At 39.8% G+C, this 22,286-nt stretch overlaps 1 protein-coding gene across 10 annotated transcripts in view; it reads left to right on the top strand.

The window, feature by feature from the left end:
• The window catches only part of PDLIM5 (PDZ and LIM domain 5), a 139,364-nt gene extending 119,200 nt beyond the window's left edge, over nucleotides 1-20,164 (top strand). For all 10 annotated transcript variants that reach the window (XM_063156592.1, XM_063156596.1, XM_063156595.1 and 7 more), the window contains 5 exons: nucleotides 3,459-3,633; nucleotides 10,622-10,802; nucleotides 11,805-11,925; nucleotides 16,033-16,148; nucleotides 16,766-20,164. In XM_063156592.1, coding sequence (XP_063012662.1) covers nucleotides 3,459-3,633; nucleotides 10,622-10,802; nucleotides 11,805-11,925; nucleotides 16,033-16,148; nucleotides 16,766-16,855 — 683 coding nt within the window. In that variant the 3' untranslated portion in view covers nucleotides 16,856-20,164. The remainder of the gene's footprint in view (nucleotides 1-3,458; nucleotides 3,634-10,621; nucleotides 10,803-11,804; nucleotides 11,926-16,032; nucleotides 16,149-16,765) is intronic.
• Nucleotides 20,165-22,286: the final 2,122 nt, after the last annotated feature.

Genomic DNA, 22,286 nt, shown 5'->3' with positions numbered 1-22,286 from the left:
CATGTGCCCTGGTAAAATCACCTCATTGCAAGAAAAAAACACCTGCATCAGTTTTTTGGGTTTGATTGGGTCTGATGTTTTTAAATTAAACAGTGTTTCAATCTGAAAGATTTTCAAGGGAATAGAAAGGAGTGATGTGAACTCAGAGAATCCCCATCCTGTCTGCAGTAAAAACATCTTGTCCACTGGAGTGTTAAACTTGCTGTTGAAGTGAAAGGAATATATGGGAAATATCAGTGATTATCTAAACAACAAAACAGGCCTAATATTTGAATTTCTGTAGCTACAAAAGAAGGAATAGTGTTGGGGAAAGTACTGAGAATTCATACAGATTTAAGTGGAGCATTAATAGTGTAGTTTTTTAAAATCAAAAGCAAACCAACTAAACGAAAATGTCACCACCAACAAAAAAAATGGTCTGTGGGTTGCAGTGGAAGTAATGAACCTTTGGTGAAATTACTGAAGTGTTAAAGGTATGTTTGTGGCCTGTGGAATGACAGAAGTGGCCAATAAAAGCTATCCTCTTGCTGGTGTTCAGAAGGAAATGAGGAAGATAAAAGGCTGAGGTGCAAATGAAGCGGTGAGGAAGGGAGAATGATCTATGGTGAAAAAAAAATCTAGAGAACTATAGAAGGTTTACAAAGAAGTCAGTATATCAAATAAGGTATTTGATATAGGTATGGATATTACAGTACTTTACTGGTGGGTTTTTGACTGTGCAAGACCAACAAGGTCTTAATGTGCTTATCAGTAAAGAGAAGGAAAATCCTTGTGAGAATGCTGGGGGCACAAATTGGGAGCATGGGCAGGGAGTGTCCTTAACACTAAATGCCCAGACTGGTGTTGCTCAGGTCACAGCTCTTGCTTGACACAATATTAATTTGTGTGGTTTCTATTACGTTTTGCTTAAAAGAGAGGTTTTGTTATAATGTGATGGACTGTCTCCTTCTCTCACTTTTTAGTGCATTAAATAATCAGAAATGACTGATCTAACAGCTTTGTATAGAAGGTTTACATAGACAAATTCTCCTCCTGGCCAGTAGTAACTTTGAAGTTAGATAGTATTCAGAAAAGCATCATTCTTAAAAACAGCAGTAATGAAAGCTGTAATGAGAACAAAGAAAAGGGAGCAATTGTGATGTTTGTGCTTTTTTTCCCCCCCTTAAGCAAGCAGAAACACTTTTTTCAACTACACAGTGCAAACGAGACAGCTGATGTGTCTGAATGGGTTTTGGGATTCAGCAGATAACCCAAACAGAAATTAGCAATGCACTAGAAACTGTGTTGCAGTTTGATTTATGGCAAAAGCAGTCTTCAAACAGATTTGGGCTTAGTGTGTATTCCTGTCTTCTCATGAAATGGGATCTGAAAATTGAAAAACCATGTGTGATGACAGAGGAGGAAAGTGCTATTAATCAACACCACTTTTGTTCGCGTCTTCAAAGCTGTTCTGCCACCTTTTTCATTTTTATCTCTTCCTAGGTTTTCAGCTTAGTAGGCATTTATAATCTTAAGTGAGCTACAGTAGCGGAGTGACTTGTTCGAAATCAAGTGCCTCTATCCCTAAATTTTTTCTGCTCAGGAATGTTGAATGTTTCAAAAATAAAGATGCTGTTTTTTCAAGATATTGCAAATTCATTAATTATACATGAAATATAGTCTTGTTTTAAAAAAGAAAAAAGAAAACTAAAACAAGCAAACCTTATGAGTTGTTTTTGCTACTTCAGTTTCTGAAAAGAATCCAAAAATGTATCAGTCTTGAAATGATCTGATATGAGAAATTTTCATAAACCAACCACTTAAACATAAAAAAGAGATATGAGTATATTTCTTCTTCATACGCAGAAGGAGTAAGCAAAAGCAGGTTTTGAGCCCTTATCAGCAGGTTAATACCAAGTCCAAAAAAAAAAAGTACAAAAGTGTTAAACAGTATTTCTCTTCCAGATGTGTTAGCCCAGATGTGAGTAGAGGAGGGGGTTGCTAAAGTTCATGGTAGTGTTTTGATTAAATTGTGTAGTGCTTAGCTATATTCTGTAAATAGCACAATATTGGCAATTATGTTGGATTTTCTGTGGATTCAGTGTTGCTTAAATCTGTCTTCTCTGTGAATTAGTATGGCACTTCTCTTTCAGCAAGGAATGCAGTGTTTTGCCTGAAAAGTACTTGCAGCTTTTCTGTAGGACAGAGGCTGATCAGCATTGCATTAATGGAGAGGAAGATAAACAATTTTTCATTTTTTTCCCTGGAAGATATGAAAAACAAGAGGGGACAAATAGTACAAAGATTACAGCACCACAAACTAGATTTTTTGGCAAAGTTTCATACCAATGCCTTGACCCTGGTGTTGGAGAGCTGCATCTTTGCAGCAGAAGCATCATCCTGCGCTGTCCAGTGTCTCAGTCATTGCTTGATTGTTTGCCTCTGAATTTCCACTCCAGTCTTAATTTCATTCTTTGATTTATAAGCTTTAGCAAAGCTGCACTCAAGACAGGGCACCAAGTAAACACTTCAGGTTTCTTTTGCCTGTGGTTGCAAACAAAAGGCTATGGAAGTGTGGGCTTTTTTATAATGTACTTGAAAAAGAAAGATACCTCCTCTTGACAGGAATAACTGCTCCCATAAAACCTATGTTGTTGTAGCTTGTATGTTACCAAGGTACATATATCAATAGAGGGAAAAGAAAAGCAGAGGACTGCTTGTTTCTTCACTACGCTTACAACAGTTTCATTTGTGCCTTTCATTTTGTAAATGCATTTCTCAAACTCCATAAAAGCTTATGTCTGTTCTCCAGCTCTAAAACCCTGAGTACACATGGAAGTATGTAGCGTATACATTTCTGAAAATGTCATTTGTGTCATACTTTTATAAGGAGGATGTGAACATGACCTTTGGAGTGCTTCAGATTGGCAGAATCCACTGATCTAGACCACTGTTTAATTTCAATGTAGAAACAAATTTTGCTTATGCAGTACTCTAGTTTAAATTCCTACACATGTTGTATTGAATGCATGTTCTTGTTTAACATGTTAGTAATGATATATGATCTATTGCACTCACTGTGGAATTTTTTGAGTAGGTATGTCATTTTCTCCTGCCTTTATTCATATACTGATGTTCTTGGCTTCAGCTTTTGTATCTAAAACAAAAAAATGCCTTCACAGATTGTATATGCTTTTACCTAACTTCTTCAACATGTTAAAATTTGTCCACTACCTCTCTTAAGTTAGCCAAAACCATTCTGTGTTATTTCACAGACATTTCATAAAGTAGGTAGGACTTTCTTGGGAACTTATTGGGGGAGGAGGGGAAAATGAGTGCTTTTTAATATGTTCCTTTAAGGAGGTAAGTATACACTGGATAATGATGTTAGACAAATGCTGTTGGTTGCTTGTGTTTCAAGTTCATTTACTTGGTACTGAAAGATGGGCCTCTAAAAACTTTTGGCATTCTTTCCCCAGCGCCTGTCAGTGGATGGACATCAAACAGTATTAAGTCACCTGGAACAACTGCCTCGAGTGAAAAAGCGGCACCAACACCTCAGCTGAACGAGCAGGACACGCTGGTTCAGCGGGCGGAGCACATTCCGGCGGGGAAGCGCACTCCCATGTGTGCACACTGCAACCAGGTCATCAGGTGGGGATTGCTTGCTGGGGCACTTTTGGGGAGTGTAGAACTGCCTCTCTGGCCAGGCCCAGAGAGTGGTCATGAATGAGTGAAATCCAGCTGGCCACTGGCCACCGGGGTTGCTCCCAAGGCTCAGTATTGGAGCATGTACTGCTTAATGTCTTAATCAATGGTGCAGACTGGGACCAAGGGCACACAGAGTCACACTTGCAGGTGGCTAAGTTGGGCAGGAGTGTTCCTCTGTTGGAGTGTGGGAAGGCCCTGCGGAGGGATCTGGACAGGCTGGATCAATGAGTTGAGGTCAGTTTTGTGAGGTTCAGTAAAGCAAAGCCCTGTGTCTTTCATTTGGGTCACAACACCCCCAGGCATCACTACAGGCTTGGACAGAGTAGCTGGAAAGCTGCCTGCCCAAAAAGGACCTGGGGATGCTGATCAGCAGCAGCAGAACATGAGCCATCAGCATGCCCAGGTGGCCAAGAAGACCAGTGACATCCTGGCCTGTATCAGCAACAGTGTGGCCAGCAGGACCAGGGCACTGATTGTCCCCCTGTACTCAGCACTGGAGACCACACCTCAAATCCTGTGTCCAGTTCTGGGCAGCTCACTGCAAGAAGGACATTGAGGTGCTGGAGCATGTCCAGAGAAGGGCAACAGAGCTGGGGAAGGGTCTGCAGCACAAATCCTGTGAGGAGCAGCTGAGGGAGCTGGGGGTGTTCAGCCTGGAGAAAAGAAGGCTCAGGGAGGACCTTACCCCTCTCTACAGCTGCCTGAAAGGAGCTTGCAGTGATCTGGAGGTTGGTTCAAAGGAGTCAACAGGTTTATAGTCAGGTCAGCAGTCAATAGTACTTTTTATCATTCTTTTATCATTATGGAAATAATGTTTCTCATGTGATAGGACATAGCCACAAGATGTGAGGGGAAGTTTAGATTGGACAGTAGGAAATTTTTTTCACCAATAGGGTTGTCCAGCACTCGAACAGGCTGCTCAGGGAGGTCTTAGAGTCACTGTCCTGGAGGTGTTTAAAAGATGTGTAGATGTGGCACTTAGGAACATGGCCCAGTGGTGGACTTGGCAGTGCTGAGTGAACAGTTGTACTGTATGAACTTACAGGTCTTTTCCAACCTAAATCATTCTAGGATTCTGTTGTTCATCCTGCAGCCTCTCTCACAGCAGGGCTTTGTTTTGCTTTTGTGGGTTTTGATTCTTTCGTTACAAGTGGTTTAAGGCTTCACTTTGGTAATGCAGAACACTGTTTTCATGTGTGGTTTATCTAACAAAACTGAAAATGAAACTGGTTTGGAGGAAAAATATTGTGAACTGCTCACAATCACAGTCCTACAGTCCATTTTACAGAGAACCAGAAAGCTGGATGGAATGGAGTAAACGTAAGATCAAAGAAAAATAAGCAAGTTAGTTTTCATTTCACCCATTGCAATAGAATTGGGACTATTAGCTGGTTGGAAACCAAACAGAGAGCATAGCCATAGAAAGACTAATGTTGATTTCTAAAGTGTAGTTTCTAACTGAGAAGAAGAAAAAGAACATCCATAGAAGAAAAGCAAGTCATGTTTTAACAATTACTAGGACTGGATTGATAATAATTTACTGTATTGCTGGATTTCAAGCTCTCTGATGGGCTCCCTGGCCTTTGGACATTATGGTAGCTATTGTCCTTGACTTGTATGACATGGGCACAACACAAACACAAGTTTGCCAATAGAGATTAAGTTAAATAAGTTCTGCTGATCCCATAAGATATGCTACCATTAGCCAGAATTTTGTGTGGAAGAAGAATTGAATCTGGATTGCATTGTTCAGTCAGTGATTTCTGACAATTAGTCATCATTGTCTCATTCAGGGAGTTGTAATTGCTTGTATTGCCAATGTGCAAATCATCCTCGTTTTCATCCACCTTGCATTTTATTTTCCCTAAAATAGAAATCTCGTAGGATTATTGAAAAGTGTTTTCTTCTTGCTTACTCAGTCATTTGTATTGTTAAACTATAAGGGGAAAGTAATTTTTTTTAATAGTAATTTTATATTTATTTATCTATATCCCATGTTTTCAGTGGACAAAATAAGAGAGCCTGCATTATGTTTCACCAAGACTAAAGAAAGAGATTTTTATTGATTGTAAAGTTCTGAAAAATGAGGAACTCCATGAGCTGTCTAATTTTCATTCATTATAATAGAAAATCAGCCTTTCCACCATGGGTTTTTGTAGCCTCTTGAGCTCTGGCTTGGATTCTACATCAGAACCAGCCAATGCAATCACTTGGTCTTTAGGGGTGAATGAGTCCAGCTAGTTTGCTTCCATGAGATTTCTGTTGTGGTCGTTCACTACCAGTTCAGGGTTAATTTTACAAGACTCTTTACTAATGGATCTGTGATGTTTTGGAAAAGTTATTCCTACTTCCACTGGATACATCAAGGAAATAAAATAAAAATATATGAACCTAACCCCCATGAAGCAATAGAAAATACTTATACACATTCCCAACACAGGTGCACCTTATGCATCTTAATCTAATTTTTTTACTTCATTGAAAAATCAAAGATTAATATCAGAAAAAGTATATTTATTCTTGGGGTGAGATTCATCTGTTTCCTTGAACAGTTTGGCTCATATAATAATTCTATCTGTCTTTAGTATTCTATCCTTTTTGTTCTCTGGGATTTGGATTTGTGTCCAGTAAATAACGTGCAAGAAACTATTAATTTTCTTTTGTTGTGCTGTTATTTTAGTTTTAAACCAAACACAAAGTGCACTTATATGCTGCATCTTTCATACAATAGGCTTCCTTGCCTTTTACAGCAGTCATGGTTTATCAGGGAGTGCTGTGCTCTGTGCTGTGGGGTCTCAGTCCTGAGCAGTTCCCCTCTCCTCTTGGCCCTTAAATCACTTTCTGCTGCTCCCCACTCCCCCATTTGGATCACAAAAAAGAGATGAGCTGCTGCCCTTCAAGTAGGGCAGTCTGTTGGTCTGTGGAGCAACATTTACTCCTTAGTGGATAGTGAGGGCAAACTGCAGAGGCCTCACTTGACTGTGCTTAAGCCATTGTCATCTCTTGTAAGCGACACCTTTTCATGAATAGTAATTGGTACCCACATCTGACTTCTTTGTAATTTGCTGTTGGTGTTTAAATCCTTATATTTCTTCATATGTTAAATGCCTGCTCAATTATTAAAGGCAAGTGTTCCGAGATGAGTTGATGTGCATTAATCAATGCCAAATATGCCTCATGTTCACAGCATACAGTGGATGTGGGAGACTGCAATGGCATTTTGAGTTCAAGTTTTAGCATAATTACACTTCATGCCCTCAGTGGTAGCTTTACCTATGAAAAGGTAGGAGGAGGATCAAATGGCATTGCATTGTACATCTGTTTTGAAGCCAAAATGCATTCTGGGGTTGGTTACTTTACACTCAGGCATAGAATAACCGTGGCTGAATGAGCCAAAACCTTTCTTAGAGATACCTTATAACTTTTTAATATATCTTCAATTATTCACACAGTGATTGTCTGAAGGTTCCAATTTTTTCCAAAGCTTCATTAAGTAAGCTTTTCTTTCCATGTCTAAAAGAATCAAAGCTGGAGGCAAACTGAATTTCTCTTGATCTACTTGCTGTGACGGTCTGGCAGACTTCTGGCATTTCCTGATGAAGACTTCTGGTTCCCAGACAGCCTTACCAAGTTCTGCACTGCAGAGTTGGCTCTTCCTTTGAAGTCCAAATGTATTTTCTCTGGATTGCCATTGAGAACATACCCTTTGGCATGGCTGCTGTGAATGATGACTTGGCTTTGTCACCTTTTCATAAATCCTAATTGTTTTTAAAGGCAAAAAGCACAAAGGAAAAAGTATAAATGGTGCTTCCCTTCAGCATCTCCTGTACACAAATTGTATACTGTGGCATTTTCAGGGGAGGAGGAAAAGAAACTTCCAAGAATGTAGAACTGCTGTATGGTTAACTGTGAACTGATTGGCCTTCCTAGCAGATTCCTAGAAAAAGGAAAGCCTTTTTGATCTCTCTACCACCAAATTTCAGTTCTGGCTTACTATCATAATACAAGCCACATGAGAAACTAAATTACTGGTGTACTAATAAAATACATCACGATCATACTGATGAAGTTATGTTCAGTTATGAGCATTAAATAATTGAAATTGCACTTATGTTTTCTTCATGTTGCTCACTTCTCCTTTCACTTTGCCCCAGTATCATTGTTACATGCAGAACCCAGATGTCTGAGGTGACTACTAAAATAATGTACCTTTAGGGCATTAGAGTCTGCAAATACTCCTGTGAATCAATCAGAATCTCTTTCCAAAAAATAATAAATAAATGACTAGTTTGTTTTCATCTCTGAGTTCTGTTCACGTGGTCTAGGTGGTAATGCCAGAAATTCGTTCAGAAATGCTCAGAATGTCAGAGTAGCCTGGGGTAGAGGCACATTCATGGCCAGCTGTGGCCAGTTCGGTCATCCCATATCCCATTTGGACAGTAGAAACGTGTGTTTTTAGCACTGCTTTTACAAATATGTTCTAGTTGATGGAGGCATGTGGGATTTTTATTAGTTTTGATATTAAATGGGGAAGAAGTGAAGGATGAAGAATCTACAGCCATGTTCCTAGCATTGCATCCCCCTAGCTACTTCTGTCCCATTGCGTGAGAGTGGGCATCCTGCCCCTTACTCAAATTGGGGCTTTAAAGTCCTTTTCAAGTTAATGGAGGAAATAAATACCTTTCATTACTGGAAGCTATCATTTTGATGGCAAAATTATGCAGAGACTGGGAACACCTCCAAGTTCTGAATATCATGTTTTAGTGTATTTTACATGGCAGGTATTTTTTTTCTTCTTCTTCTTTTTTTTTTTTTTTTTTCTTCCATGTGCTTTGGACAGCTTTTAAGTTGCAGGAATCATTAAGCCACAGTATCAGCTTGACATGTTTAAACTGCGGCCTGATTGAAAGTAAAATTGTGTTTAGAAAGTGTTCCTCTGGACATGTGTGCACAGGGAGCCAGCGCACTAATGGAACACCTCGCAGACATTGTGCAGGGCACAGCCCCAGCTGTCTGGGGGCTTTGGGAGAGGAGCTCCATAGGTGTGCTCTCAGGCTGTTCCTGGTCCGTCTGCGCTCCTGAGCACTGTCCTGAGTGGCTGACCTCAACATGTCAGGGCTGTAAACTCTGGAGAGCTAAATGCAGCAGATGTAAAAATTCCTTCTCCTCCTGTTGCTGGCATGCCTGCTTCCCATTGCAGAGCCGAGCCTGTCATTTCAGTGCAGATGGCCAGAAACTCGATCCTACCTGGAGCCAGGAGAGCGTCTTTAGTGTCAGCCCCGTGTGTTAATGAATCTGTTAAATTAGCCTGTGCTGACACGGTGCTCTGAGGGCACTTTGTTGTACATAAGGGCCTGTATTGTTTGATCAGTACATAACTGAAAGGGCATTGATGTAAAAAGGTGCTTGTAGAGCAGTGGGAGGGTATCGGGTTAGGTCAGTGTTTGCACTGCTCAGGCATCCGCTGGGAGAGGGGCTGGAGAGCTGCACTCAGCCCCAGCTCCCGCCTTAAAGCTTCTCTTCAGGAGCCCTTTTCCACTCTGTTCCCTCCAATAAACAGGGGTGAATAAAAGAAACTGGCCCAGACTAAGTATGTTCATCATCTTACAAGGTCTTTGGGTTATCCTAAATCTTTGAGGCTGTCCTAAGTCTGTTTGAGTCCCTTGTCTCGGACTTCTCATCCTGCTAAAAATACGTAGCATTGCCAGAGAAAATGTAGAAGAAAAATTACAGTCTTTACACTCTGTCCTTGATGAAATTGCCCTCTGTCCTCAGCCCACTTATATTTCCATTTTAGAGTCAACAAAAGCAAATTTCAAGGTGGATTGGGAGGGGGTGGTTTTGTTTTTTTTTCTTGTTTGTTTGGTATTTTTTTTCTTTATTGCTGTTCCTTTATTCATATGAAAATCTTACACAAAAATGTTCTTGTACCTTACTTGATTTCCAAAAAAATGCTTAGCAGCAGGTGATCGTATTAGTACTTTTCAGGTTTTTTTAAGTGCAGCATTAGATCAGAAAAAAAACAGTAAGAATTACATCTTTTCACTTTTCACTACTTGAAAGAATTACATCTTTATTAGTGTGTTGGAAAAACAGGAAATCTGGTGAGGGAGATGAACCACAAAGTTCATCTGAAACCTAAATTCTGGAAAGTTGAGTGTTGGTCGGACCTTGGAGGCACCTCTTTGAAGTAAATATGTTCACTGAAGAGATTAACATTCTGAATATATTTTCAGATGAATATAAAGACAATGATATATACCTGGGATTCATGAGTTACAAACTGAGATTTTTTGTGAAAATTTCTTTTCTTATTAACTGCATTGCATTAACCAGATAAATGGTATTAGAGGAAGCTGCCTGTTTGGGAAAAAAATGGACCTATTTTTAGTACAAAAAATATCCTACTATACTAGGATGGATTATCCTGTAAGAAACTTGTTGGAAGGAACAGTGATTGAATTTTTGTCTCAGAAGAAACTGATGTTACCTGCTCCTAGTGGGGTCAAGTCTACTTATATTTGTAGTCTCAATATGAAGGCAGACTATAGGGGGGCTGATCATGTTACTGAGTCAAATCTCTTTGCAATAGATGGAATTGGGAACATGGAAAACATTCTTCTTCACTTTCCTGGCAGACATTTCAGCACTGTATTTAATGTAGTTCTAAAATAAGATTTTTGAAATGCAGTGAAGTGAAAAGAATTAGTGTTTATTGTGGGCAGGCATTTCTAGGAGAGTGTTCAATGGAGATGGATACAGTCAACACTTGGAGCTTTCTTAGAGCCTGTAGGAGTAAAGAGGGATGGAGCAATGTATGTGTGTGAACAGTGTCATAATGGCACAGAGCTTTTGCAGATAAATTTATTAACAGCTTTTGCAGGAGCCAGCCCGTGTGCTTTTGCTGACAATATCTCTTCTTTCTAATCAGAGGACCCTTCTTGGTGGCTTTGGGAAAGTCATGGCATCCAGAGGAGTTTAACTGTGCCCACTGCAAAACCTCCATGGCTTACATAGGATTTGTGGAAGAGAAAGGGATGCTGTATTGTGAGGTCTGCTATGAGAAGTTCTTTGCCCCTGAGTGTTCAAAGTGCCAGAGGAAGATCCTTGGGGTAAGTGACCAGCAAGTGGCCTGTTCTTTGGTGGCAGCAATAATCAGTGTGTTCAGTGCTTCTCTGCTATGAAATTCCATTTTACCTGGCCCAGTCTTCATTCTTTCAAATATACTCTTGACACACTTTTCTACTCTCATTACATACAAAATACACCTTTGGATCTTCTAATGTTGAACCTTTTCAATGTCTTTGAGAGAAGGTGCTGTAGGCTCCTTGGCTCTCCTAAGCTCAGCTCCTGTTTTCGTGAAGCTGTTCAGTACCAATTTTTCCTGAGCAACTTGCTTTTAATTGGCAGCTTTTTACAGAATGGGAAGTGGGGGAGGGAAGTAAAAGGAAAAATCCTCCTTAGGTGAACTGAGCATTAAGAACACACTGCCTGCTGGATGAGAAGTGCTGAAATATTTCCAGTGTTAATGTAGATGGAAAGACGTGTTCTCTTACTGGGTTCTGATAATGCTCATTTGAGCCAGCCAGCTGATCGGCTGCTGTTTCGCTGCAGACAGCAATGTGTCTGCATTCTTGTCTAACTGGGGTCATTCAGGGCTCTGGCAGCACAATTCTCAAGTCATATTTGGCACTATAGCATCTTCCAAAACAGCACAGAGCAGTCATAATTTTCTTTGTAATATCTTCTGATTAACTCTTCACTGACTTCAAGAGAAGGGAGACATGCTGCTTTTCTTATTTCAGGGTCCCATTGTGGGTGAGATCCTGATTAAAATTAAGAATTTGAACAAATGAGTTGTTAAAATATGTCCAACTCTGTGTCAAACCTTCCAAAGACCCCAAAGGATTGCTCATGAAAAATAAGGAGATGTACCATAAATAAAGCACCTCATTAAGTTTAATATCGCAGAACTTGTGTGCACAACCCATTTTCAAAGTAGCAGCAGGAAACGAAGTATTCTTGAAATGAATCAAGTGTGGAGGCATGGCTACCACAGCTCTAGTCATCACATCGAAATAATGTGTTCCTAACACTTTTTCTAATCCCCACAGGAAGTAATAAATGCTTTGAAACAAACTTGGCACGTTTCCTGCTTCGTGTGTGTGGCCTGTCATAACCCCATCCGCAATAATGTTTTTCACTTAGAAGATGGTGATCCCTACTGTGAGACGGGTAAGAAGCAACACAACCAAAGTTTACTGCAGCTGTGCAGGAAGGCAGAGCTCAGTAAGGTTGGGGAAAAAATTAATTCCCTTTTCTCAAACTACACATTAGAAGCACCCCAGCAATTTCATGTAACTTGGATATGTCAATTCAAACTAATAACTGCTGCTGTAGACCCTTTAGTTTGCAGCAGGAGGAGTTGGTGAGGATTCCTTCATCAGCTTCAGCAGCAGCAGGCTTCTTGTCACTGATTTTTACTTATCCTTGTTAAGTCCTCAGCTGGTGTATCAGTGATACATCAAAGTGTTAATTTTAAGGTGACTTTCTGGTTGGCTTTAAAGTAATCTGAATTTATGTGAATCTGCTTACTTACCAAACACAAGCAAATGCCAGTGGAGTAATGTGGTTTTCTCTGAATAGCCTTTTTCACAGCCTGAGGGGTTTCCAAGAGTAAACAGTCTGTCCAGATAGTTTTTTGCAGGATCAAGGATAAAAAACTGTCAGGGGATAAATACAGTGATTCAATTAGAGCGCTTGAAAGCCTGATGAGCAATATTACATGAACAATGTGGCCTAGAAGTTCAGAGCATTTCTGGTTTAGTTTTTAGCACTTGCAACTAATCATAACATTTTTTTATAAAATCATAAAGTAGTTTGGGTTGGAAGGGACCTTAAAGATCATCTGGTTCCAACCCCTCTGCCAACGCCTCCCACTAGAGCATGCTGCTCAAAGCCCCATCCAGCTGGCCTTGAACATCTCCAGGAACAAGGAATCCATAGCTGCTCTGGGCAACCTGTTCCAGTGCCTCACCACCCTCACAGTAAAAAAATGTCTAAATGTCTTCCTATTATCCAATATAAATGTACTCTTTCAGCTTAAAGCTATTCCCCCTTGTCCTATCACTACTTGTCCTTATAAAATGTCCCTCTACAGCTTTCCTATAGGCCCACTTCAGGTACTGGAAGGTTCTGTAAGGTCTGCCTGGAGCCTTCTCCTGGGCTGAACAACCACAATTCTTTGAGCATTTCCTCAAAGGAGAAGTGCTCCATTCCTCTGAGCATCTGTGTCACCTTCTCTGGACTTGCTCCAGCAGGTCCACACCCATCCCATCTTGGGAGCCCTATAACTGGGTGCAGGACTTCCAGTGAAGTAGATGGTTCAGAATCCTTCCCTTGCCTGCTGGCCACTCCTCTTGTGGTGTAGCCCAGGATACAGGTGGCTTTATGGGCTGTGAGTGGACATTGTCAGGCCATGCTGAGCCTCTTGCCAACCTATTATTATCAGTTTGAACAGTGTTTATTTAAGTTGGTTTTATAGTTAGCTTAAAACTTTCCATGTACTCCTCTGAGCTAGGAAAGAAATAAGCAATTTGTAAAAGAATTCCCACAAAATGGAAAAGAGACAAAATTGTATCAAAATTATCTGTTTTCACAGTGCATGCTGTGTTGGAGCCGTCAATTGGACCCTTGTTACGGTTTTCCTTCCACTCTTAGGAATGTTGCAGTTTGTAGAAGTGGATTGGCTAGAAAAGATTTAGCATGAAATTCTAATGACCTCTTAGATTTCCTTCTGAGCTGATCCCGGAGTTGTTCACAGTGCATGCCAGGGAGAGTGCTAGTGTAAGCATGAGGGAAGTAGGCCAGTTTATCCAAAATTTCTCTTGTAAGAGCTGCTTTAATGAGATGTTGGCTGATACAAAAGGACACAGTAGGTTATTGCTAACTTGGTGACAAATGTAGGGTAGGGTGTTGCTCCTATTGAATTTGTGGAGCAGCAGAGGAAACGGGTATATGAGTGGCATCCTCCAGAGTGACAGCACGGTGAAATTTCATCCTGAAGCCATGTGAAGCCCCTAATCCTGAAACCATTTGATGATTCAAAAATAGTACTGGAGGAATCAATAACTCCCCTTTGGGTGGAAAGCTCATGACAGGATTTGTTGTCTTAAGGTTCAATTCTTGTTCCTGCCACCAAATGACCCACATGTTGTGCAGTGCATTGATTTGTGCTACTGTTACAATTCCTGTGCAAAATGTGCCTTTTTCTATACTGTGAGCGGGAAAAACTGTGGTAAGATGTCAAGTATACTACACTTCTTGCAAAGTTTATTTCTGAGATAAAAAGTTTCTAGTGCAAGTTAATGCAGACACAATCTGTGAGGTGTTATTGGCAGTGATACTTTGTAATGGCTCTGGCTCACTAACTAGATGTTAATTTGAGTTATATTAATTTTTCAAAGACTTTCAGTCCAGCTGGAGTTATGAGTCTCTGACTAATTTTAAAGAAATAAGGAGTAAATGTCACTGCCAACTTTCCTTCTTCCTAGTGCAAAGGAGAGTTCTAATTTTAAATCTGTATTTGAAATTATAACAGCATTAGCTATTAGTATTAAAGTGGGATTAATCTGCAGAATGTTCTGGGTTTAGATGTTGAGGCTAAAATTAAAAGTCTGGATATCTACAACTTTGAACATTTTTTAAGTGCAGGGTTAGTAGCTAATTTTGAAAATGCTGTGTGCAGGAAGTGCTGATATGTGACTATGTAAGAAGTCTGCCTTGGAAGGCTTCTGTGGTATCGCAATTCAAGCATGCAAAAGAAAGCTGATGCCCTTCATTCTGCCTTATCTACTGCCCTTTCTTCAGAAGAAAAGCCAATAAACTTATCAACACAACCACAGGCCAACTAACAAAAGGTTTTAACTGCTGGCACCAGGAAAATATCAGTAAGATTCTGTATGACCACAAATGTAAAGAGCTGAAAGAGTACAGTCATGAGACTGTTCCCTTCAGGGGTTTTGCACAGGTCTGTCCTACCATTTGATGTTTTTATTTGTCATTCATTTTAAACACTTAAAAATTAATTCCAGTAGCATGGATTAATGGAGGTGATCAGTGAAGCAGTTGCTTGCCACCGACAGCTCTCAAGGGCTTTGCTATTCCAGAGCACTTGTGTTCCCCATCCTGTTGAGATGTCTCCTATGATGATTCATTTTCAGGGAGGTCATCACACAAAACACTCTCTTAGGAAACAAAACCAGGACTTTCCTCTTGGGCTTGGCACATCTGATGGTCCCCTCTGGGCTCTGCTGCAGTAAGCATTAGAGCTTCAGCAGATGTGTACACTCTAGGTGAGAAACAAAATCCCCTTCTACACAGCTTCCCACCCTTATAATTCTCCTTTGAAAATGACCTCTGGCATCTAATTTCCCTGTCAGAGGCAGTGTTACTATGGTAGTCACACTCTGTTACTGGTAGATGGAGTCCAAAGCTTCATTATGGCTGTCACTTTGACTGTAGTTCATCTTATGAAGACATAATCTTGCATTATGTGTTTTCCAGGGGTAGTGTGAGGGTCCCAAATTCTCTCATGTTATAGCACTAATGCCACTCTGCAGGAATAAAACATTTGCTTCCTAGAATGCGGTGTTTGAGAGTTGAAATAAGTGAAAAAGACCAGACAACTTGGGCATAGGAAAATGAATGGTTCAATGCCATTTGTTTTAGTCCCTGCTCCCTGAGATTGCTGGAGAAGCTTCTTCACAGTAATGAAGAGGAAGGGTTTGTTGGTTTGTTTTGTTGGTTTTTTTAAAAGTTATGTAACATACTTTAGTGACTAGAAAGTTATTCTGACTTGATCCAAATTTCTGGACTCTAATGAGGACAGAAGGCTAATGATTACATGGTTTTGAGTGGTGCAGTCTGGGGCAAAAATTGTACCAGAATGTAGGTCAGAGTTCATTACTCTCTGAGAAGGTCTGCAATGTGAACAGCTGGGGTGTGGTTTCAAAGCAGAGTTGGAGAGAATGTAAGGAACATGTAGAGTTCACGTGGGTGCTCTCTAGGAGTGCATTTCCCCCACTCCAGCCCTCTGTTGAGCTCAAGGAAATGAAACACCAGGAAGATGGAAGCATTGCCCACTTGAAAGGAAGAGGAAGAGAACTGAATTAGCAAGAAGTCAACATCCCAGGCTTTTGATCTAGGAGCTCTTTATTCAGTATACTCAGTCTAATAAACTTCTGCAAGTTCAAATCTATTGCCAATGAAAGAGCAAAGATCTCGAGGGGTCAGTCCTACTTTTCTGCATATGCTTTAAAAACTGTTTGTATCTCTTTGCAGATTACTATGCCCTCTTTGGTACCATGTGCCGTGGCTGTGAATTCCCCATTGAAGCTGGAGACAGGTTTCTTGAAGCCCTGGGCCACACTTGGCATGACACCTGCTTTGTATGCTCCGTAAGTGAAGCTGGTCTGCCTTCAAACAAACCCTGGCAGCAGTGCTAGCCTGACCCATATGGGAGCTAACAGCTCTAACCTCTCTCAATCCCCTGAGCCCAAACAAAGAGTGCTTTCCCAGTTATTTGGAAGGTGTGTTGCTATTGTAAGCCTTTGGCACGGGTGTGAGCGAAGGTGTCCTGGATTGCAGCCCTGTGTCCCAGCGTTTAACCCTCAGCATTTACTTCCTCAGAGTAAGCGTTGAAGGTTCTAAGGGAATGGGCTGTGTTTCCAAAGTAGTAAGAGTGCTTTTGACATAAGGACACTGTAGCCAAGGTATTGCTTGCTAATATTGTATGGCCAAAAAAAACCTTAAAGAGAAGCCCCAGTATTAATGATTGGGGTTTCTTTTCTTAAATTCTGAATCTATCTCTGCTCCCACTTAAGCATCTAATGAAAGGTTATGCTTACACCAGCCACTAGTATTACCTTTTCTTTTAGGGATCCTCTTTTTATGTAACTCTTACTCTTTGAATATATTTGTGCATAGAACAATACCATGATTTGGCATTCTGGATGGTTACAATGTAATTAATCCATCTGAATAGGGTGTTCTTTTGTTTCTTACTCCATTTCAGGTATGTAGTGACAGTTTGGAGGGCCAGACTTTCTTCTCCAAGAAGGACAAGCCACTGTGCAAGAAACACGCCCACTCTATCAACATCTGAAACTTGGAGTTCGTCTTGTGTAACAAATGTACTGAGCAGAAAGGGTAAAATGTCCATGTTCAATAATTGGTTAAAATTACTTATACCAAATTTTTCTAAAATGTAAAAGTGATGTGGAAACTTGCAGAAAGGATCGTACACTAATTTTTCAGAGTGTTTATCATTTATGATTTTGCTTCATAAAAAGAAAGGTATCAGGAATTGCACCCAAGCCAAACAATTAGTGTGTCTTTATCTCTGTGCTTCACTCATTATTGTATTTCATGATTTTATGACCACATTTATCTCTGTTTCATTATGAGAAGTGAAGCATCTATAAAAGCAAATACCTGATATTAGAGGTCTCAGTCTTGCTGCTATTCAAGAAATAAAAGGCGTTTGGATTCAGCAATCCCAATCACTTTATTTCAGCAATGTTTTTATGTGTGTCCAGAAGTATTGCAGCTAAACTCCATTAAAAAGAACTCAAAGTAAAGATAAGATTACACAAAATATATAGTTCCAAAACTTTTTTTTTAATCTGATATTTGTATTCAGAAAGTTTCCTACACAATTAGATGTAGCTGTGCCTTTGCACTTGAATTTCTGATGAGTTTGCAAGAGACAGAGGTTTTTACAAAGCATTTAAGTGGCTATGCTGGTAAAAAAGAATATTTGGAAGATGCCACTTAAAACATAAATGGGATACTTTTCTGTAACTCATGTACTACCAGAACACTAGCCAAAATCCCTTGCTGCTGAGAGTGTGTTTGATAGAATAAAAATGTCAGATCAAATCTTAAGGGAGCAGGGATTTCAACTCTTGTGTTTGCAGTTCAGGTTTTAGGTAGCTTTAAGTGCCTTGTGAAGGGGAAATTGTGCTGAATCCGCAGGTAACAGCATTTTGTGTCCAGAATGTGAGATTCTGGTGTTGAACGAGGGAAGCTGCTGAAGTGCAGCTGAGGACATTGGTTTTTTCTCAGTACATTCTTTACCATGTAGCTCATGAATATGTATATTGGTGATGTGCCAGGTAGCATACTGAAAACTTAACTTGCTCAGCTGTTAGGATTTTTATTAGTTAAGGATTTATTTTTCACTTTTCTTCCAGATGTAGGGAATGTATTGTTAAATGATATTCCATTGGTTTAAGCAGCTCAGTACCTCTCAGATCTTGCAAGGGAGCAGAGAGACAATGCTGTCATTATGCATTTGCCACTTGCCAGATCAGCTGATTCTGTGGCTTGATAGGAATTTTGCATCCACACAGAGAGGCAGTGCAAGAGCAGTGCACCAGCTCAGTCCCCCTTAGGCTCAAATTAGGGCTTAACTGGTTTAATTGGACAATTGCAGGCAGCCGGGGAGGAGGTGTGCTCCTCTGCACAGGGTGAATTTGCTTCTGCAGAATTGCACAACAGTGAAGGGGGCTCTCTTACGACCAGAGCAGATTCCTGAAGGAAACTGAATTTACATGCTGTTTGATTCAACTGGGTTGTCAGAGCTGAATTGTTAGTCTTCAGTGCTCTTTCTAGTAGTAGACATTAAAAATAACCATTTACTGGTTTTGCTGTTGTGGGGTGGGTTTTTTTACTGATTAAAGGGATAGTTTTATCCATAAAACTGTGGATAAAAAAGTAAAAAAAAAATTGCTATGGTTGAGTAAAGCAATTGTAATGAGGAGCATTAGCAAAAGAGGAGGAAAGAAAACCAAACTTGCTGTACTGAAATATGAAAAAATATTTGGGTTTTTATTAATTCAGTGAGACAGGTTCACATTGTGGGGCTGTTTCACTTTATTTCCTGAAGTTGTTTTTATTCAATATTACCACGTTTCTTTTTTAACTTCCAGTGGTACAGAAGAAATTTGGTGAATGTTGGTAAATAAGAAATTTGGTGGTACGGTATAGAGCTGTTTAAAATGTTTACACTCTTGTAGATCTACCCTTTTGTGAGTTTGGCTGAAAAACAGAAGGGTGGAAGGAGACTGGACAAGACACAGTAACATATAATCCAGGTTGCTTTTAAAATTAAATGGAATGTGGAGAAATGAGACCTATGGACTAGGTTTCAGTGGAGCTTTATTGCACATGTGTGAGGAAAGAGGGGGAAATGCACAGAAAAAGGCATTCCATCATTTCTGTGATTCAAACCTTGCAATTTTAAGGTAGGATAAAAACTTCTCAGTTTGTCATTGTCCTTAAAATCCAGTTAAATTTTTTTAACCTCATAATTTTAATTGGAATTTTATTTTTAATCCATATGCTCTAGGGTTTGAAATTTTGCAGTTGTTAATGAATTTGAGGACAAAAGCCTGAAAGGCTCCAATAGAACTGCTTCATTTAGCTGCTTTGCCTTTTAATTTCTGCTTTTATCTATTTGTTAAAAATTTTAAAGGAAGCATAGAGTCACTGATAGATAATGAATATTTAATGGCTTTACCAAATTATATAAATCAATTAAAAGGAACATAATTTTTATCATTATTTTAATAAGTGAGATTTTAGTAGAGCACTTTATAATAATGCCATATATCTCACTGAATATTTATTACCTTTTGTTGTTGTTGTTGTTTAGACCTATTTCATCCTGGAATTATTTTGTTTTATTTTAAGCCTGCCTTTACCTCTAGAATCTTTTGGGGTCTGAGTGTATGCGTTTAAATATACTTCTTTCTACATGCACATGTATGCACATGCATTGAGAGACATAATTATAAATGTGCATTCGAATGCAGACTTGACATAGCAAAAAATCATTTGGGGATTTAGTGAGATTCCCAACTGCTTTTCACACAACACACATACAGCATCCATGGTATGAGGGAATGTTACAGAGTCAGGACAGATATATTAGTTATCTAACTACTGTAGATCTTTGCATGCATTTTCACTCAGTCATTGTTTTTCTTCCAAAACTGCCTGTGAGAGAATTTGGCTTAACTCTGTTTGGAAGTAGAATGTCTTTATAAGTGAATAATTGATCCATGATGACAGTTTCAGTATGTTGTAATGAAATAATTCCGGATTACATGTAAATATAAATGCTTAATATAACAATGCCATAAACATAAAAGCAGGAGTTGAGTTGTGGTTCAGTGTGTGTTGGTCTGTTAATTGTGTACCTATTTCTTCACAGAGCTACTTGCATCATCTAGCCATGCCAGCTGCTTTGCAAACATTGTTTCATGCTAAACTACCAGCTGTTAAGTCCTGGTGATTTCTTTGCTTGTGTTTAATAATCTTTGGCATTAAATTTTGTCTGTTCACATTTGCGATTTTAATTACAATTGAAAAACATAACAAGCAAATAAACCCTACTCAAAACCTGAAATTCTCCGTCTTCACTTACTTTGTGGTCGTTGGATACGTTTTTTTCCTGAATCACAGCCAGTAAAGGAAAACCATGATTTTACACACAAATAGATAGCATTTGAACTCATTCTCCAGGTTTTATGGGTTTTTAAGCTTTGTTTTACAGGGAAGGACCAGGGAGTCCTGGTGACACCAAGGTGACCATGAGCCAGTGATACTCCTCTGAGCCAAGGAAGACCACCGGCCTCCTGGGGCCCATTGGGCAGAGGATTGCCAGCAGATGGGAGAAGTTATCCTTCTCTGCTCAGCCTTGGTGAGACCCATCTGGAGAGCTGATTCCAGTGCTGGTCTCACCAGTACCAAGGACAAAGCTGTACTGGAGTAAAGAGCAAGGAAGGTGGTGAGGGGCATGGAACATTTGTCATACAAGGAGAGGCTGAGAGAGCTGGGACTGCTCAGCCTGGAGAAGAGGGGAGTCAGGGGAGATCTCATCAATGTCCACAAATACCTGGGTAGGGGAGTCAAGAAAGAGCCAGGCTTGGTGTGTAGTGAGAGGACAATGGTGAGGATGGTAAACATTGGCACAGGTTGCCCAGAGAGATTGTGGAGCCTTTCTACTTGAAGATGCTCAAAACCTGACTGGATACAGCCCTTGGACTAGGCAAGGTCCTTTCAGCCTTGGTGAGTCTCTGATTCTTCATCTTCTTTCAAGATGGATGGAAAGGTATAAATACTGTGTTGAACACTGTAGAATATGTAACAATGTAAAACTTACATCAGCCAATTACTGTTTATTTGCTGTCCTTTCTCCATTCTGCTGCCTGTCTAGAATTCTTTGCACTGTTTCTCTGGAAGGGTTTAATGTTTTTCCTGAGTGACACTGTCCAAAGAAATCCTGCCTGCTCTGGCAAGCCTTGTCTGATACCGTACTCAGCCTTGGCATGCAGCAGTCTCTGTTTTCACCATGGGACACTGCTCTGACAGGGCAGTTCCTTCATGATATTACCAGTCTGGTAAGAATCCCTTAGCTGAGCATCCCTTAAACAGGCAAATGCACTGTTGTATTTTTACCTTTATTTACACAGGCAAAGGAAAACACTGCACACAGCTCTATAAAATTTAGAGGCAACTTTACAGAAAACTTGCCTCCCCTTCAGTGTTTAGGCTGTGAGCGAGACAAACACAAGTCTATTTGCAAACAGTACATTAAGCTCCAGAAACCAAATTTTTAAAGGCATGAAGTCTGCATTTGACATTTTAATGGCAAAGGTTTGGTTTCTATCAATCACAACGTCATGTAACATTAAAATGCACCGACCAACAAAAAAAAGAGATCTGTCATTCATTCATTAAGATGCTGTAATCCAGTGTAAGATTTATAGGCTTAAAACGCAATGGTGTGTTTTCACAATAAATCCACTTTCACTGCTCAGCACAGAACAAATCTCTCTGTCACTCAAAATATTTGCTGGTCAAAATGCCCTATATGAGATCTTCAAAGGGTTTCTCACAAAATTGCATATAAATCCTTTTACCAGCAAAGGCCTAATTTAGGTTCAAGTTTTACTTTCTTGGGACGTTGGTTAATATCTTGTGCTCAGACAAGATCTTGGTTATATCAGAAACACATAGGGCCTAATTTATTATTAGCAGTCTGGTGTTAATTAGGGGGAATTACCAGAAATAGTTTGCTTGATGGAAATTTATTATGGTATCACACTTTACTGATGGTGAAATAGGAGTCACTGAAAGAGTACAGCTCCTTCTCATAACCAGCTAATTAATAAGGTGCCAAAATTCCTCTGAGAAGGGTTTGGTCCTAACTATGGGAACCTCACAGAGCAAATGGTTCCTATGCAATATTTAAAATTTAAAAGAGGAAAAGGGAGATGAGGAAAAACTGCCCAGCAGAAGTCTCAAAAGTGGTATGGCTATTTCTTGAATTTATGAAAGAAAATATTTAGCTGTGTTTCCAAGCTCATTAAAGAATGGCTTTTCTCAGACAGAAAAACAACAGCTAATTTATAATCTCGTTTGGTATGCTTGAACTTGGTTTTCAGTTTTACTTGTGCATACTGCACACTACAGCTTGTAATTTTATGAATTGGGCTTATAATGAGCTTTTATATTGCTCTTTATTG

The sequence above is a fragment of the Melospiza melodia genome, chromosome 5, assembly GCF_035770615.1.
Source record: "Melospiza melodia melodia isolate bMelMel2 chromosome 5, bMelMel2.pri, whole genome shotgun sequence".
NCBI classification, from domain to species: domain Eukaryota; kingdom Metazoa; phylum Chordata; class Aves; order Passeriformes; family Passerellidae; genus Melospiza; species Melospiza melodia.
The sequence above is the reverse complement of the archived record's forward strand: the minus strand, read 5'-3'. Positions and strand labels throughout refer to the sequence as shown.